Source organism: Pelodiscus sinensis, chromosome Z, assembly GCF_052426305.1.
Source record: "Pelodiscus sinensis isolate ZL-2025 chromosome Z, ASM5242630v1, whole genome shotgun sequence".
In the NCBI taxonomy this organism is placed as follows: Eukaryota; Metazoa; Chordata; order Testudines; family Trionychidae; genus Pelodiscus; species Pelodiscus sinensis.
The window spans coordinates 28,090,405-28,108,731 of record NC_143085.1 but is presented as its reverse complement, the minus strand read 5'-3'; the positions used below and the strand labels follow the sequence as shown (position 1 = coordinate 28,108,731).

The following is an 18,327-nucleotide window of genomic DNA, read 5'->3' as shown; positions in this document are numbered from 1 at the left end:
CCATTTACACCCTGGCTGCAGGTGAGGAGCTCACACAAAGCCACAAGGCAAACAAGAGAGATGGTAAAAGCACACTTTGGGCAGCAGTTAGCAGGAACTCCCGGTTCTGCATTTCCTTGCTGAAGAGAAACAGACCGGTCTGACTTCATTTGCTCAGTTAGCCAAAGAGCCTAAATCTGGGCACCACAAAAGGTTTTATAGATGTCGTTTCAGCCCTGCTCTTAGCCCTCTACCTCTGTGCTCCTGCCTCCCCACTAGCTGGCACAGCATTCAGGGAAGGGGCAAGGAGGCCAAGCCTGGGCAGGTTGGCACACAGCTTGTCTTCCCAAGGGTGATTTCAAAGAGCAGGTTTCTACACTGGGAAGCAGTATGCTTGGGTGACTGCATGTGTGATACTGAGGGGTCACCTCTACAGCAGGGGGCGTACCTAGTACCTCCCCAGCATTACATCGTTGCTTACTCTGCATCCAACCTGACAGCTCCTTGTAAGAGCACCAAATTTTACGCTTGGATGGGGCAACTGAGGAAAATCTGGACATTTTGCACACACACATGCACACCCATCTGTGTGTTTGCACACCCTTGCAGGCTAAGAAGAGAGTGAAGAAGATGTCACCCTGTTTAGTTCATTTAATTTCAATGTGTGTGCTAGTTCACTAGTAAAAAGGTTAGCGTTTCTAACTGGCAGCCCTGCAAACTCAGCCTGACTCTCTGAGAATCTGGGGAAGGGGAGGGGGGAGGGGTGTCACTTCCCTTCTCGTGCATCAGCACCTGGGCTAAAGATGCTGCAGGCCAAATGACACCTGTGCAGCCTGCAGCGTATGCCCTCGCCTATGTCACCCCATTGCTTTCCATGCGCTGGCACAGGAACGGATGATGCACAAAGTAGGACAGACCCCCTCAGCCCTGGGCTTGCGAAGCCAGCACAATTCACAGGACTGAAAAGTGGCCAACACTTATTTTTGTCACTGGAGTCAGCAGATCTGAAGCACAGGGAGGAAAAGCTGATGAGTAAGAAGGTGCCAGCATTACGTAGTCCCTTTTCGAAGTAAAACCACATGTTAAAGCTTTGGGGAAAGCCGCAAGTTGCATCTAGAATGGTTACTCGCTCTCTGATAGATTAGAGAAACCTAGCAACTAGCTAAGCAGTCCCAGGTCCAGGGTGTGAGAAAACAGGCAAGGACTAGCTATTCTGCAGGGAAAACTTGATCCAAACTGCCCCAGCCTCAGGCCCAAGCTGGGACGGGAGCTCCAATCAGAGCGGATTTGCTCTCTACCCATCACTGTGTCCAAAAGCAAGTAGGTAACTCCTAAAGCAACCACCGCTAATCAAAACCACCTGCTTTTTCCTTGTAATCACAGTCACAATGGAAGAATCTGATGGTATGAGAATACAGGGGCAACGTTGCTATACCAAGTATCAGAGAGGTAACCGTGTTAGTCTGAATTTGCAAAAGCAATGAGGAGTCCTGTGGTATCTTAGGGAATGTCAACACTACAAAGTTAATTCGAACTAATAGATGTTAGTTCGAATTAACTTTGATAGGCGCTACACTAGCGCTCCGCTAGTTGGAACTTAATTCGAGCTAGCGGAGCACTTAGTTCGAACTAGGTAAACCTCATTGCACGAGGACTAAGCCTACTTTGAACTTACTAGTTCGAATTAAGGGCTGTGTAGCCCCTTAATTCGAACTAGTGGGAGGCTAGCCCTCCCCGGCTTTCCCTGGTGGCTACTCTGGGCACCACCAGGGAAACTCGTATGCCCCACTCCCAGCCCTGGAGCCCTTAAAGGGGCACGGGCTGGCTACGGTGCCCGTGCCAGGTGCAAGCCTGCCAGCATCCAGCCAGCAGATCCTGCACCTGGCACGCCATGAGCCAGCCACCCACTGCCACCCAGCCCTCTGCCTCTTCCCGGGACCAGGCTGGCGGCTACCAGGAGCCTGGCCAGGACCGCAAGAGGCGGGCGCCCACCTGGTCTAGTGCAAACATCGTGGACCTTGTCCACGAACTCCGCACTAGGCACCGGAAAGTGGCCATCTAGGGCAGGATAGCTGCCAGCCTGGTCACCCAGGAGCAGGTGTGCATGAATATCAAGGTGGTCCACTGAGACCCCCGACCCTGAGCCCTGAGCTTAGAATGGCCGTACTGGGTCAGACCACAGGTCCATCTAGTCCAGTAGCCTGTCTGCTGACAGCGGCCAACACTAGGTACCCTGGAGGGAATAGACCAAAGACAGTGACCAAGCCATTTGTCTCATGCCATCCATCTCCAGCCTTCCACAAACTTTGGGCAGGGACACCATTTCTAGCTCCTGGCTAATACCACTCCATGGACCCAACCTCCATGACTTGATCTAACTTGTCTTTAAACTCTGTTCTAGTTCTAGCCTTCACAGCCTCCTGCAGCAAGGAGTTCCACAGGTTGACTCTTTGATTTGTGAAGAACTTTCTGTTACTAGTTTGAAGCCTGCTATCCATTCCTTTCCTTTGGTGTCCTCTAGTCGTCCTATTATGGGAACTAATGGAGAACTTTTCTTTATGCACCCTCTCCACACCACTCTTGCTTTTATAGACCTTTATCATATCCCTGCTCTGTCTCCTCTTCTCTAAGCTTAAAAGTCCCAGTCTATTTAGCCTCTCTTCATATGGGACCTGTTCTAAACCCCTGATCATTTTAGTTGCCCTCCCCTCTCCCAGCCTCTCTCTTCCCCTCTCCTACCTCTTTTTCCCAGTCTCCCCCCGTTTTGGTTCAATAAAGAGAGATTCTATTTTTGAACACATGTTTTCTTTATTTTGTACATCAGGAAGTGGGGCTAGAGAAGGGTAAGTAGAAGGAGGTGAGGGAGGAATGGGGTACAAGCCCCCGATGAGGAGGACTGGGCTGGCTCTGCGGGCTTCTCGGGGTGGAAGCTCTCCTGCAGCCCCCCCCCCCCCCCCCGATTGTCCCCTCCCCCAAGATGGCAGCCTGTGGCAAGTGCAGCCAGGGTGATGGCCGAGTGCTGTGATGTTCCACGTGTGGGCACTCAGGGCACTCCAAGCCAGGACTGCTTTGCAAGCAGGGCACCCCTGAGAACTGTCTGTCCGGGGTGGGGGTCGGGTCCCTTTAAGCACAGCCCTCGGCTAGCCTGAGACAGCAGCTCCACACTCTAAGTCCTCATCTGATGCCCTGCCGGCACTGCTTCCGGCCAGCCTTAACCTCTGTTCAGGGTCCACTCTGTGGACATGCTAGTTCGAATTAGCAAAACGCTAATTCAAACTACTTTTTAAGTCTAGCTGCGCTAATTCGAATTAGCTTAGTTTCATAGAATCATAGAATCATAGAATAATAGGACTGGAAGGGACCTCGAGAGGTCATCGAGTCCAGCCCCCCGCCCTCAAGGCAGGACCAAGCTCCACCTACACCATCCCTGACAGATGTCTATCTAACCTGTTCTTAAATATCTCCAGAGAGGGAGATTCCACCACCTCCCTTGGCAATTTATTCCAATATTTGACCACCCTGACAGTTAGGAATTTTTTCCTAATGTCCAATCTAAACCTCCCTTGCTGCACTTTAAGCCCATTACTCCTTGTCCTGTCCTCAGAAACCAAGAGGAACAAATTTTCTCCTTCCTCCTTGTGACACCCTTTTAGATATTTGAAAACCGCTATCATGTCCCCCCTTAATCTTCTTTTTTCCAAACTAAACAAGCCCAGTTCATGAAGCCTGGCTTCATAGGTCATGTTCTCTAGACCTTTAATCATTCTTGTCGCTCTTCTCTGTACCCTTTCCAATTTCTCCACATCTTTCTTGAAATGTGGCGCCCAGAACTGGACACAGTACTCCAGCTGAGGCCTAGCTAGTGCAGAGTAGAGCGGCAGAATGACTTCACGAGTTTTGCTTACAACACACCTGTTGATACAACCTAGAATCATATTTGCTTTTTTTGCAACAGCATCACACTGTTGACTCATATTCAACTTGTGGTCCACTATGACCCCTAGATCCCTTTCTGCCATGCTCCTTCCTAGACAGTCGCTTCCCATCTTGTATGTATGGAACTGATTGTTCCTTCCTAAGTGGAGCACTTTGCATTTCTCTTTATTAAACCTCATCCTGTTTACCTCTGACCATTTCTCTAACTTGCTAAGGTCATTTTGAATTATGTCCCTATCCTCCAAAGAAGTCGCAACCCCACCCAGTTTGGTATCATCTGCAAACTTAATAAGCGTACTCTCTATCCCAATATCTACATCATTGATGAAGATATTGAACAGTACAGGTCCCAAAACAGATCCTTGAGGAACTCCACTTGTTATCCCTTTCCAGCAGGATTTAGAACCGTTAACAACAACTCTCTTGACTACGGTTATCCAGCCAATTATGCACCCACCTTATCGTGGCCCTATCTAAGTTATATTTGCCTAGTTTATCAATAAGTATATCATGCGAGACCGTATCAAATGCCTTACTAAAGTCTAGGTATATGACATAAGTTTGAATTAACTTATTCGAACTAAGTTAGTTCAAATTAGCGCTGTAGTGTAGACATACCCTTATAGACTAATAGATTTATTGGAGCATAAGCTTTTGTGGGCAAAGGCCCACTTCATCAGATGCATGCATCTGACAAAGTGGGTCTTTGCCCACGAAAGCTTATGCTCCAATAAATCTGTCAGTCTATAAGGTGCCACAGGACTCCTCATGGCTATACCAATCGCTGAATGTTTTGGCAGACTATCGAACCAAAGTTTATTACAAAGTAAAGTGGCATTAAACAAGAATTTCATTTTTACAGGTTTCTTGCTCCCCTAGTTAATTGAATAACATGGTATTCCACTCTGTTGTCTGACCCTGTATCCAGCATACCTCCATCTCTTACTTAAAATCTCTCTGTTCAGCATCATTGTGCAAGGGTTATCCCATATGCTCACGCAGATGGCAATCTGGAGCAATTATTCAGCTGCAGTTCTTTACTATCCCACAGCAAGTCCCCTGCTCTACGTGCTGCTGGATTGGACCCTGACAGCCGTCAGTTGGCAGGATCAGTCTGGGACTGACATCCGAGGTTCTCTGTGAATTTTCAGAATGCCAACTGGCTGCAGGCTAAACAAAGAATCCAGGATCTTTAGAAGTGCCAGTCCGAGCTAATTCACACTTGCTTGGGGCATTTAGTGAGAAAATGCTTTGTGCAGCTGGCTAGGCCCTGGCAAAATGGGAATTTAGCTTCTCTGCAGACGTTCAAGATGGAAAGCTGGCTATTCCGTGGATCAGTGCATGGGGGAAATGTCATTCAAACAGACAGGTGAAGCAGATGGGAGTGGCCAAACTCCACACTCCTGTAGGCTGAGCTAACCCTGTGCTATTCACTGCCTTCCTAGACAAACTGTGCAGATTGTGGGCTACTGGATCCCTCCTGCTCCTGTTCTATTCTTGATGTTGGTCTAGATGGGTGGGTACCATGAGTGATCCTTTCAGCACAGCCTCACGGTGGGGCCTAAATGGCAAAGTGGCTCTTCTACAGTGAGACGTCAAATAGGAAAAAGGGGGTAGCTAGAAGTGATCCTTACAGCGGCAACCCACTGACCAGCAGCTGCTAATCCCAGCAGCAAGAGCTCAGTCAGGCAGCCTGACTGAAGTCTAGCTAGCAAGGGATGAGCTTAGAGATAACAATGCCTGGCCAGATGCAAGACTGGCATGGGGGCTTAGCAAGGGGGTCAGAATGAGAACAAGCCAAACATATGGGTGTGTTCATATTAAGTCAGCTCAGCCCAGGACTGTGCTGGCACGTGAGACGCCAGAGATTATAGTCTACATGCCTCCTGCGGGTGCTTTTCTCAAATGATCTAGCTCCTGCCTGCCAGGTCTGTCTAATTTTGCTATCCCCAAATGAAGCTGTGGCGGGGCACCTACACAACTCGCAGGCAAGCTGAGCAGGATGCACTGGGCGCTGGCTGGGAACTCAACCACAGAGCAACAGGACATGACTTAGGAAAAAATTTAACAGCAGAAATCTTGGCACGGGAGCCCAGCAAACAAGGGGGAAGTGGCAAAGGGAGCCCGCTACACTCAGCACATCGACCTAACGGTCTCAGCGACGCACTCTCTCGGCCACAGGATGCAAAATAAACCTCCTCTCGCCAGCAGCCTCGCCCCCGTTAAAGGGACAGCCCTGGTTTCAGCATTCAGCAGGAGAAGCCCAATCTGCAACTGCGATTCAGGACCTGGGGACGCTCAGTTGATGATGTAGCAGAGACAACTGCTTTACAAGCGACAGCGCAGTCTCTAAGGGAGGCAGCAGAGATCAGAAACTCTGGCTTGCCCTTACTGGACTACTATAGCTGTGCAGTTACGCGTCATGGAGTTTATCTTCTGCTCTTTTTTACACATGGGAATCCTCTGCCTGGCCACCAGGGAATGTGCCTTTTACCAGAGCAGGGCCATGTGTGCATCTGGACCCCAAACACTGGGTCAGGAATGAATTTTCTCCCAGATCACACTGGCAAGGACCTTAGGGAGAGTCCCCTTCCTCTGCATGGGTCCTGGATTACCTGCTGGTCTTATCTCCCTAAAACCAGTTCCTGCCACTGCAGGGACCTTGGGAACTGGGCCTCTTGCTCCCTCCTGCCTGTAGAACACAGACTACAGTACTCTAGTCTAATTCTGGTGGTTGGACTCGGGGTGGAGAAGTGGTGTTTGGTGGCTTGCGATATGCAGTGGCCAGACTAGATCATGGCTGGGAAAGCTGTGGCCCAGGGGCTGGATCCATCCCACCTTACACTCTGATCCAGCCTGTGGACTGCATCTGGCCTCTATTTGTATCCTGCTGCCTGTGCCATCGAATTTCCAGGTGGTGATTCAGGCAGCAGGATCCAATGAGCCCTTTAAATAGCAGCAACAATCCTGGCAACACAGTAGCAGCAGGGCCGGGAGCCACAAGCCCTTTGCTGTGTTTTTAATTCAAAGCCTCCAGCCCCAGACAACTCAGGGGAGAGGCTAGTCCCCAGCCCTGCCCCTTCTGCCCCCCCAGCTACGCCCCTTCCAGGGGTGGAGCCTGCTCATGACCATGTAACAAAATTCATGTCTGGACTAGATGGTCCATCAACACTGTGAGCTAGAGATAAACTCCAGCTATCCACCCCAGGCCTGCTGACCACCAGCTACTCTCCCAGTTCAACACCAACCCCAACTTCTGGACCTCTGGTCATGCAGCCATCTCTTTCAGCAGCCTCACTCCAACACAGAGCCAAGGGTACTGTTACCCCACCTTGTCCTTCCATGACACACACCAACCAAGCATGACTCCTGGACCAGGGGTTACAAAATCCAAAGCTGCTGCCAGTATTGTGGCTTGTTACCAAAACCACACAAAAGCACTTTTCTCAGACTACACAGGTCCTCATTCTCACTCTCCTACACAGTGTAACACCACTGAAGTCAATGGGCTTACACAGTGGGTTTAATCAGTGTAAAGAAGAACAGAATCAGGACCCCTAGATTCAAGGTGGTAGCAGACCCATACTGTCCCTGCTGTGCACGTACAGACCAGCTTCCTTTCCTGACCATCAGGATGGGCAGCAGAGGTAAAAGACTGCATTACCTTTTTTGGCTGTCTCCATTTCTTCCTCTGTCCAGCGAGAACTTTCATTCATCTCCAAAGAAGCTGAAAAATAGACAGAGCCAGGTGGTCATGGCGAGAGGGATTTACATGCACGCAACTGAGCTGGAAGAATCTAAGGAGGGCACTAGCACCCAAATGTCTGCCAGCCTGACCAGAATATGCTGTACGTGGATGGGGCCTTGCATCCAAGATCCCAAAGTGCTTCACAAACCCCTGTGCCAGGCTTAGGTATGAGGAGGTCCCAGGTCCAATAGCGCAGAACCAGCCTGGTATCTGTCCAGGGGAGAAGTTGCCCCAGGGCCTGGTGATTCAAAGGGGCCACGGCTCCTAGACACCTGCCTCAGGCCCTTTCAATCACTGCAGGGATGCCACATGCTCCGTGCAGTTATGAGGGCTGGGGGGTGAAGCTGGCTGCTCCGGCCCTGCCCCTTCTGCCCAAGGCTCCACCTTTTCCTGGAGTGCAGAGCTGCCCCTCATACACCTTGCCTAGGGTTGCTCAGAGGCTGTCGGTTCCCCTGCACCTATCACACTAATGTAAGGTCTGAATAAGGTAGCTTTGGGCTGGGAAAACAAAGCCAGACACTCTCAGGGAGCCTGCATTTTGCCAATGCTGTGTTGGTTCCACACGCCCTTATCCTCCAAGAAAAAAGGTGCCACATAATTACTGATTTGAGATCAATCACATGGAGAGGGAACATCACCGGGAGGGACAAGAGCCAAGAACTCAGACTGGCTGCGGGATGTACTAATCTCACTGAAACTGACCAACTGAGGAGGGGAGGTCAGTGGGGGAAGCTAGCTGTCAGCATATCTAATGAGCCCAGAGAGATGGGGCAAGCCCCAGGCAATCAGCGGTTTCCAGCTACAGGGAAGGTGCCAGAGAGACTGCAATGCAGCACCTTACGCTCCTCCATCTGATTCACTTTCACACCCAGCAAGAGCCTCAGAGCAACAGCGACTCTGCCCTCCAACCGGTACGGTAAGAGATGGGTGTCAGCGTGCCCAGCAGCCACCCTGTGCTCCACACCCTGGGCCTCAACAGTGCATTCACTTTAGCCTGACACATAGGATCCCACCCTAGAATAACAAACCAGTATGTGAGTCAGAGACAAAAGCCCCCCCCCCCGTGAACAAACAGATTTCTATTTCAGCTGCCAGTGAGTTACTCCTCTAAATCACAGGGGAAGCATTATTTCAACATGGGGGAGAGAGGATTGGACCATGTCCCTTTAAAATGGAAAGTAGACCAGTAAGCTAGGTCAAAGGACACAAGTGGGAAGGAAAAACAGCATCTCCACGAAGCTTGTAAAGGTGCTGGGCAGCGTTCCCAGTAAGCTGAGCACTTGAGTGGCTACCCAGGAGAGATTCAAATTCTGGCCAGCTAATTCACAGAGCACCCATAGCAGGCAGCATGTGTTTATATGGGTGGTACACATCCTCACATGTCTTGGTGCAACAAAATTTATTCTGCACATGGATGAAAAAATAAGAGGGAATACCGGTGCTGGGGCTCTGGAGCAGGAGAAGTCCAGCTCTGATGGCCACAGTCCATTAGGTAACAAGGCCTAGGAGTGAAAAAAGGCATCTGCTTCACAGCTGACTGAACTGGACTGAGACATCACCTTGCGGAAGTCTCTGTAGGTCACTTCCTCCATTAGAAATGTAGTCCCACAGGGTCCAGCCAGCATGTTAGCTCAGCTGGTAAAGGAAATCAATATCTGGGAATTTTCTTTTCCCCTCTGTGGGCACAGTCAGGGCTTTGAGATTTATTTGCTTTAAGTATCCCACACACACCTGACCAAGCCTTTAATTGAGTTTTAATAAGACTGTTAGTGTATGTTAAATAAATGTCAGGTAAATGGCCTGTTGGGCTTGATTAATGATATTCACTGAAGTTGAGCAGTTATATAACAGATGTCTACTGGGAGCTGCAGCGTGCTGCAGCTAAATCGCAGCCTGGGTTTTTTTATTTGTTTTTTAATATTCAGTGGATATTTAACATGCAGTAACTATACTCGCCAACCTAAGTCAAATCACTTCTGGGGAGACACAAAGTGTAAGCGATTGCTTTGGCATGCCCGTGACTTCAGCCCACTTCCTTTGGTCACTTCACTATTGTCAGCAATCTTTTCTCCCTTCACAGGATTCCGGGGCAGACCTCTGGAGGAAACATCCTGCCTTAAATACTGGGATTATTCCGTTGCACTATTGGCACAGTGCCTAAGTACCCCAAACAGGGACCGGGGCCCCCCTATGCTAGCACTACACATGCCCTGGGGAGCTCACAGTCAAAGGTTTAGACAATACTCAGCAGGTGAATGAACAAGACACATTTATCGACCTAATTGATACTAATAACAAGACTGCATTTGGTAATGAAATTCTCCAACAGACAGGCAGGTCACCCGTAAAAAAACATTTTTAATTGTCTTGCATGGATCAATGCTTCTGTAGTGTTTTCTATAGGGAATATATAGGGAATCAGGCAAATATTGCAGTCACAATATCTAAGATAATAATGGATAGTTCTCAAGAGCAACCACTGTCTTTCTGTCAGTCACCGGAAGGGGGGGAGGGGGTGGGGACGGACGGGATGCATAGGGAAGGCAGACAGTTTCTGATATTGCCTGGAGATGGCCTTTTCTGCACTTACAAGCCCTCATGTGGCTGGCAGTGGACACTATCACCTTTGAAAGTCTCTCGGCTGCAAGCAAGGCCCTTGTCTCCTGCCATTCCAAAAAAAGAGCTATGCTCCATCTGTCCATGCATTTCAGGGGGGATATCAGTTTGACTCCTCTCTCTTATTTCTAACGACACCATAGGTACAGTCCTCCCATCCTGAGATGCCATGAAGTCTTAGGAAACACAATGGCACTTTCAAGATGTTTGAAGAGTGTCATGTTGAGACCTGCCATGGGATCCTCTCTTTTGAAATAGCTGCACATGTGTCTGCACAGCAGGGAGGTTGGCTGAAATGGGGCAGGGAATCAGACCTGCACAGGACAGACTAGCTCAACTAACAAGGTCCCAGTGTACTTGGACAAGGAGCAACTGACTTGCAGGGAGCACACCAAGGATCCTGTACTATGGGAGAAATATGGAACCACAGACTAGTGGCAGAGTTATCCCAGCCCTCCCTTCACCAAGCCATCATCGGTGGTACCCGCAGAGGCAAGGAAGGGAAAGCCTGGATCACTGCCACGGACTGTGTCAGAGCTGTCACTTGTCACTCCTGCTTTGGACCCCAGCACTACCAATGGGAGGAAGCTGGGGCAGGAGGGAAAACGAGTGAGCAAGTGACTCCAAGCCAGGCCGCTGGTCAAGTGCAGCACAGCAGAGCATGTTCCCTTGTCATTGAAAAGATGCTGGCTGTGGAGCTCTCAGGGCACATGGCAAAACACTGCCAGCCAGATTACCAAGGATGGTTTTGTACTCAGTAGCCACTGGCAGCAGAGAGATGCCTGCATAAAGGTTCGCTAAAAACAACACAATTCTTTTCACCTCCCTCAGGGCTTTCTAGCTCAGGGGTCAAGAGGTTCCAACCTCACCTGGTGAGACAAAGGCCTGGCCCTCAAATGCCCCCTCAACAGCTGGATGAATCTGGAGGTGTCGGTGAAAAATCACTCCCACTCCTCAGGACAGGAGGAATGTGAAAAAAGCCAGAGCTGTCAGACAGAATTATCATCCTCCATTTCCAGATAGAGAAACAGAGGTGCAAGGACTTGGCCAAGGCTGCCCAATGGCAGAAGAATTTTAATTTTGATAAATGCTAAGTAACGTATACTGGAAAACTTAATCCCAACTAGACATATAAAATGATGGGGACTAAATTAGCTGTTACCACTCAAGAGAGAGATCTTAGAGTCATTGTGGATAGCTCCCTGAAAACATCCACCAAATGTGCAGTGGCAGTCAAAAAAGCAAAAAGAATGTTAGGAATCATTAAGAAAGGGATAGAGAATAAGAGAGAATATCTTATTGTCTCTATATAAATCCATGGTACGCCCACATCTTGAATACTGCATACGGATGTGAAAAAAAAATTGAAAAAAAAATGTACTAGCATTGAAGAAAGTTCAGAAACGGGCAACAAAATTGATTAGGAGTTTGGAACAGCTGCTATATGAGGAGAGACTTTTCAGCCTGGAAAAGAGACAAGTAGGGAGGATATGATAGAGGTCTATAAAATCATAACTGGGGTGGAGAAATTAAATCATAGAATGATAAAACCGTAGAACTGAAAGGGATCTAGAGAGGTTATCAAGTCCAGTCCCTCGCCCTCACAGAAGGACCAAGCACCATGTAGATAAACCCTAATATGTTTAACTAACCTGTTCTTAAACATCTCCAGAGATGGAGATTCCACAACCCCCCTTAGAAATTTATTCCAGTGTTTAACCACCCTGACAGCTAGGAAGATTTTCCTAATGTCCAACCTAAACCTCCCTTGCTGCAATTTAAGCCCATTGCTTCTTGTCCTATCCTCAGAGGGCAAGGAGACCAATTTTTCTCCCTCCTCCTTGTAACACTCTTTTAGACAACTGAAAACTGCTATCATGTCCCCAATCAGTCTTCTCTTTTCCAAACTAAACAAGACCAGTCTTCCCTCATAGCTCATGTTTTCTTGACCTTTAATTATTTTTGTTGCTCCTCTCTGGACCTTCTCCAATTTCTCCACATCTTTCTTGAAATGCGGTGCCCAGAACTGGACACAATACTCCAACTGAGGCCTAACCAGCTCAGAGTAGAGTGGAAGAAATAAGGAAAAGTTATTTACTTGTTCCCATAATACAACAACTAGGGGTCACCAACTAAAATTAATAAGTAGCCAGTTGAAAACAAACAAAATGAAGTACTTCTTTATACAATGCACAGTCAACCTGTAGAAATCTTTGCCAGGGATGCTATGAAGACCAGGACTTTAACTGGGTTCAACATAGAACTAGATAAATTCATAGAGGATTGGTCAATCAGTGGCTATTAGCCAAACTGGTAAGGGATGGTGTCCCTACCCTTGTCACAAACTGGGAAGGAGTGATAGGGGGTGGCTCACTTAGCGATTATCTGTTCTGTTCATTTCCTCTGGGACACCTGGCATTGGCCACTATCGACAGAGAGGATACTGGGCTAGATGGACCTTTGGTTTGACCCAGTATGGCCATTCTTATGTTGTTAATGAATCAGTGCCAAACCAGAGGAAAAGCTCAGACTCTGATCCCAGGACCTTCCTTCCTTCTAACTAGCTGGACTAACATAAACCCTTCCTTCCAACTGTGAGTTACTGAGGCATTGTGCTCAGCCCACAACCCCAGCAGGTACATACCCAGCTCTGTATTCTGCTGCGGAGCAGCTGCCTCCTCATTGTTGGCCTCGTTAGCCATGGAACGGGTGATGCGGCCTTTGCGCCTGCCCTGACTGTTGGCAGTTTTGCGCCCTTTGGAAGTGACAGCTTCTTTCTCATCGTTATCTTCCCCAGAGGTGTCGTCATTCTTCTCCCTGCGAGAGTGGGGGAATGGTTGCATGACAGGATCAATGTCAGGAGATTGCAAAGAGGGCACTTGGCCTGACTTTGGGTGGGCTGGGCCGGGGGAGGGGAGGAGGAAGGAGAGGTTGCAGATGGTTGCAGTTCCAGTGCCAAGGGCATGCAGAAACCTGACAGAGACAGGTTTAAGGCTGGGCCTTTCCAATTTATCATCACCTTCCCCTCATTTATCTTCCTGAAAGGGACCTGCTGGTAAATGTCTAGGCAGCTTGGATATAATGAAGCCAGATGTTCTCCTGAGCCAAGTATTAAAGCTCATTACAGATAACAGCTAGCAGCCTGCCTGCCAACCTTTCCCAGCAACAAATCCAGCGCTCTCCACTAAGCAATGCCGTGCCAGGCACTAAGGGAGACACAGTTATAAACCTGGCCCAATCCCTTGAGCTGCAAGATCTCACACTGATGTAACACTGCGAAGGGGAAGCTCAAACAGACTCGCTCCTTCACTAGCATTAGGCAGAGTTGTCCTTTCCATAGGATGGTTTGGGGCAGCCATCCCAGGCCTGTGCTTTTGGGGGCCCTCCAATAGCTGCTCCAATTGTCCCATGGGGGCCTGGCACCACAGCAGCAGTGGTCCCCTAACCATCACACTTACCGCAATGACAGGAGCTAGAGTGGCCAGCAGCCTGCTCCGCTTCACCCTGCTGTGCTGCCCTTCCAGCCTGCTGCACTCGGCTTCTCAACAGTGGCAGAAAGCAGGGTGCTCCTGAACCCACCAGCTGGGAGAAACAGTGGCATGGCAGTCTGTTGGTGGGCCACTCTGGCTCTCGCTGCCCATTGGTGAGTGGAGGGAGGTGACTCCTGCTGCTGCTGCACCAGGCCCCTGTAACCTCCCAGGCTGTATTGCTCCAGGGAAGGTGGGAGGGAACAGGGATAGGGACTACTGAAGGGGTGGAGTGGATGCGGGGTGGAGCCTGCGGCAGCGTGTTGCCCCAAGCCCCACACCTAGGACACTGAGAGGGGTTGCCCCAGGTCCTGCACCCCCCTCAGGACGGCACAGGCAGCAGGTATAGCCTGCTCTGAGCTAGGAGAACAGGGAGCCTTGGGCAGCACAACCCAGGTAACCTGCAGAAGGAGCACCCAATACTGGGATCAGAGCCCAGATTCTGCTGGATGCACTTCCCCCCACTACTCCTCCAGTGCAGCTCCTGGCTGTTAAGGAGGGAGCACTGAAATGATGCATTCTCAGCCCATGCACACTAAGGATGTCAGGGTATGTCTACACTGCCACCCTAGTTCGAACGAGGGTGGCTAATGTAGGCATTCGAAGTTGCAAATGAAGCCCAGGATTTAAATATCCCGGGCTTCATTTGCATCTTGCCGGGCACTGACATTTTTAAATCCCCCTTAGTGCGGACTCCGTGCCCACGGCTACACGCGGCACGGAGTAGGTAGTTAGAATTAGGCTTTCTAATTCGAACTACTGGTACACCTTGTTCCACGAATTAGAGAGCCTAATTCGAACTACCTACTCCGTGCCGCAGGCACAGCGTCCGCACTAAGGGGGATTTAAAAATGGCGGCACCTGGCAAGATGCAAATGAAGCCTGGGATATTTAAATCCCGGGCTTCATTTGCAACTTTGAATGCCTACATTAGCCACCCTAGTTTGAACTAGGGTGGCAGTGTAGACATGCCCTTAAGTATTGGGTAACTGACTAACAGAATAGTTGATAGCCCTAGGGCTGTTGCTACACTTCAAAGGTGAAATCGCAGAAGCTCAAGGTCAGCTGAGGACTCCCCCGCTGACCCCGGGCTCCATGTGGTGCTGCCACTCTGAAACATCACAGCAGCATTTCAAAGCGGCAGCGTCACATGGTGCCTGGGGTCAGCTGGGGAGTCGCCAACTGATCCTAGGCTCCAAGCGGTGCTGCAGCTTTGACGTACCCCCTTCTTTCCTTCTCCCCCTTCCTTGCTGCCTCTATTTGATAGAGGCAGCACAGAGTGGGAAGTAACTAGTCAACTATCCTCTCAACTATTTGATAAGCATTTGCTTATGAGATAGTCGACTAGTCCTTCACATCCCCAATGCACACTATGATCTCTAGGGGCAGGGAGCCGAGAGAGAGGAGGAAAGTTGCTTACTTCGTCAGTTCTTCTTTGTCATTTTCTGCTTCCTGTTTGTCTTCCTCCTTCTCTGCCTCCTTCTCCTTTTCTTTTTCTTTTTCATCCTTGTCCTCTTGGCTGCTACGGGGTATCTGCTGTTGCTGCTACAAAACAAGGGACAAGAAATAAGTTAAGGCAGATAAATCTTCATGCCTGGACTGGCATTAAAACCATGATGAAGGGCCTGACTGAGAAGAGTCAAAACCAAATGAAGTGCTGCTTGATGCACAGCATGGACCTCTGCAGGCAAGGGGCAGTGAGGGACACTGCAGGCCAGCGGGTCAGAAAGTTTCATGCATAGCTCAGAGCCTGCTGTGGGTCTGTGCTCTGGAACCTGTTCCAGCTCCCATTAAGGTGAGTGAAGGGGCTCTTCTGGATACAGTGGGAGCTGGAGTAGGCCCCTGTTCTACTGGACCTACTGGAATCAATGTGAAGATGAACAGAGCCCAGAAGTAGTGTTTAGTGTTTCCAGCAGGGCAAAGAGCAAAAATAGCAGAAGGCAGAGGAATATCGACTGGGATTTTCCAAGATGGAAATTTACCAAATAGCCTTCAGTGGAAGACACAGAGATGCAATGAGGCTGCTGAAGCTACAAATGGAATGATCTGTTTTAGGGATGCAATAACTATTGTGTTGGAGAAGTTAACCTGAACACAAATCACATGCTAGAGAATCAGCACAGGTTGACAGACACTTAATCTGAGAAGCCATCCCACGTGCCCCAAACACTCCTCGGTGTGAGACACTCACCTGATTTACTCTCTTTAACAGTGTTTGTGCAAGAGCCCATCAAAACTCTATTAGCACCACTCTCCTGCCAGGCATTTCATGTTGCCAAACAGAGAGTTTCTCTAAAATAATGACTGACTCCATTTTGCAGCTGCAGGAAGACAGTAGGGGGAAGGCCGGATTCCTTACACCTCCCTTCCTTCTGGCTAGCAGCAAATGAAAGGAATTCCATAGAGACATAGAAATTAGAGACGGAAATGATTTATTAAGCCATGCTGCTCCCCAGATAATTCAGGGCTGTTTCTCACAGTAAATCCACTAGGGCTTGGCCCACACAGTTTCCTTTAGGAAAGGGTTCCACAGGCAGAAAGGAAGAAATCTCAAATGGAATGATCTTCACAAGGGCCAACCCTGGATGATCTGCAGAGCCCTGCAAATCCATGACTGTCTGTTTTATATCCATGGATACCCACCCACATCCATGGATATGGCTGCCGAGATCTGTGGCTCGTTTTTGTGTATACTGACAAGGATTCAAATTTTGTATCTAAACCCCTGCAAATGTGTGAATATCTGCATTATGAGGGAAGGGACTGGACTCGATGACCTCTCAAGGTCCCTTCCAGTCCTAGTATTCTATGTTTCTATGATTATATCCATGGGTATCTGCATCTGGGGATCATTGTGCAGATGTGGATACAAATTTTGTGACTATGCTGGGCTCTAATGATCGGTGTGGCATGCTGTGCTAGGCAGGTGCTTTGTGGCGCAAGGGTGTGATCTGATATCACATCCCTGTGCTGCCTGTGAACACAGATCTCCCTTGCATCAGTGTTCTGTGCCATGTGAACATCATACCCAAAAGGGTTAGTGCTAAATGAGATGTGCAAAGCTACTGAAAAGGATAACAGGAAGTGACAGGAAAGTATCTTGTTCTTTCAGGACTGGATTCAGCTGTGTACTAATGGCACATGCTTCACTTTAAGGATGAGCTCATATCCCCCTGATTTCAATGCCATTTTGTGGGGGGGGGAAGTGAGGGGGAGTTATATTTTACAGGGTCTGAGCTTGCCACAAACCAAATGGCAATCGTAAAGAGCACACCTGAAGCTCCACTACCTGCCACCTGGTGCTAGCACCTGCATCTGCACAAAGTGAGCGGCAAGTATAACAGGCTCAGAGTGGCAGCCTTTCACACCCAGTGGGTATTAGTGAAAGTGACAACACAAGGGGTGAAGCAGCAAAGGAACAGGGTTTTGACAGAAGAACTCTGATAGGGCTGGAACTGTAGTTTCTTTTTACACTCTCTTCTCATCAACATGAAACTCTACAGTCTGCAACAGAGCCTACAACTGGCTGTCTTGTGAGATTTCTGGGGGGCAGGTAAACTCAGTTTAGCTGGAAGGCTGAATACCAAGGATTAGTGACAGTGAAATGTCTTTGCAATTATTGATGACCCCTGATCCTGCAGTGAATTCTGCACAGGCAGTCGCTGACAGCACTCCGTTCATGAGGCACTCACTGCAGGGGAAGCATCTATATTGAGGTGTGAAACGGAAACAGTTCTCCTCTACAAGGGGGAGGGAGTTCCCTGAAAGCTTGGAGACATTCTAGACACCCAAATAACACAGCTGTTGGAAGACTCAGGCCAGTTCAGAGAAGCCATTCAGATATTTAAATGCCACATCTTCAAATCAACACAGGAGATTTAGACTCATATATTGATACAAGTGTCAATACCAAGGCCTGTGAGCAATTGTCAGTGAAAAGCCAGAAAAATGCCCTTGCGTAGCTAGATCCCCACTGCATGTTCTCATTCATCCAAAAGATCACACCAGAGGAACGTCTGCCATTGCCTCTGCATGGACTGGAAGCAGCAGTGGAGGGCATAAGATGGCAGGAAATCAGGGTCAGACCTTGTTGTGGGTTAACAAGAGCTGCCTGCACGGCGCTAAACTTAGTGTCCTTCATTAATAATACGAACTACTGCTAATAATATGTTGCATTCGTTTCCAGAAGGCTGCTGCAAAAGTGGAATCTGATGCTCATGAGTGCAAAGCATTCACTACTGGCTGTCCACAGGAGCACCAGGGATAGTTTTGATACTTGCAGCAAATACAAGCTCCTTGCCTGGATGGTACTTGGTAGCCAAACATGACTTGCCACCATGGAGGCAACACACCCGAAGGTATGGAGGATAGGGATGTAAAAAATTGTTAAAGAAGTAACTGCGTAGGCATTAAACATCTTAGCAGCTATACAATTACACATGCTCTGGCTCTGCAGCCACGAGGAGCCAGCGTGTGCCCAGAGCTGGCTTATACACTGGCTCCCCGCATGCACCAGCTCCC

At 49.0% G+C, this 18,327-nt stretch overlaps 1 protein-coding gene across 30 annotated transcripts in view; it reads right to left on the bottom strand.

The window, feature by feature from the left end:
* Positions 1-18,327, bottom strand: part of NCOR2 (nuclear receptor corepressor 2) — a 511,248-nt gene that overhangs the window by 104,143 nt on the left and 388,778 nt on the right. For all 30 annotated transcript variants that reach the window (XM_075898492.2, XM_075898501.2, XM_075898481.2 and 27 more), the window contains 3 exons: positions 15,227-15,351; positions 12,924-13,096; positions 7,580-7,642 (listed from right to left, as the gene is read on the bottom strand). In XM_075898492.2, coding sequence (XP_075754607.2) covers positions 7,580-7,642; positions 12,924-13,096; positions 15,227-15,351 — 361 coding nt within the window. The remainder of the gene's footprint in view (positions 1-7,579; positions 7,643-12,923; positions 13,097-15,226; positions 15,352-18,327) is intronic.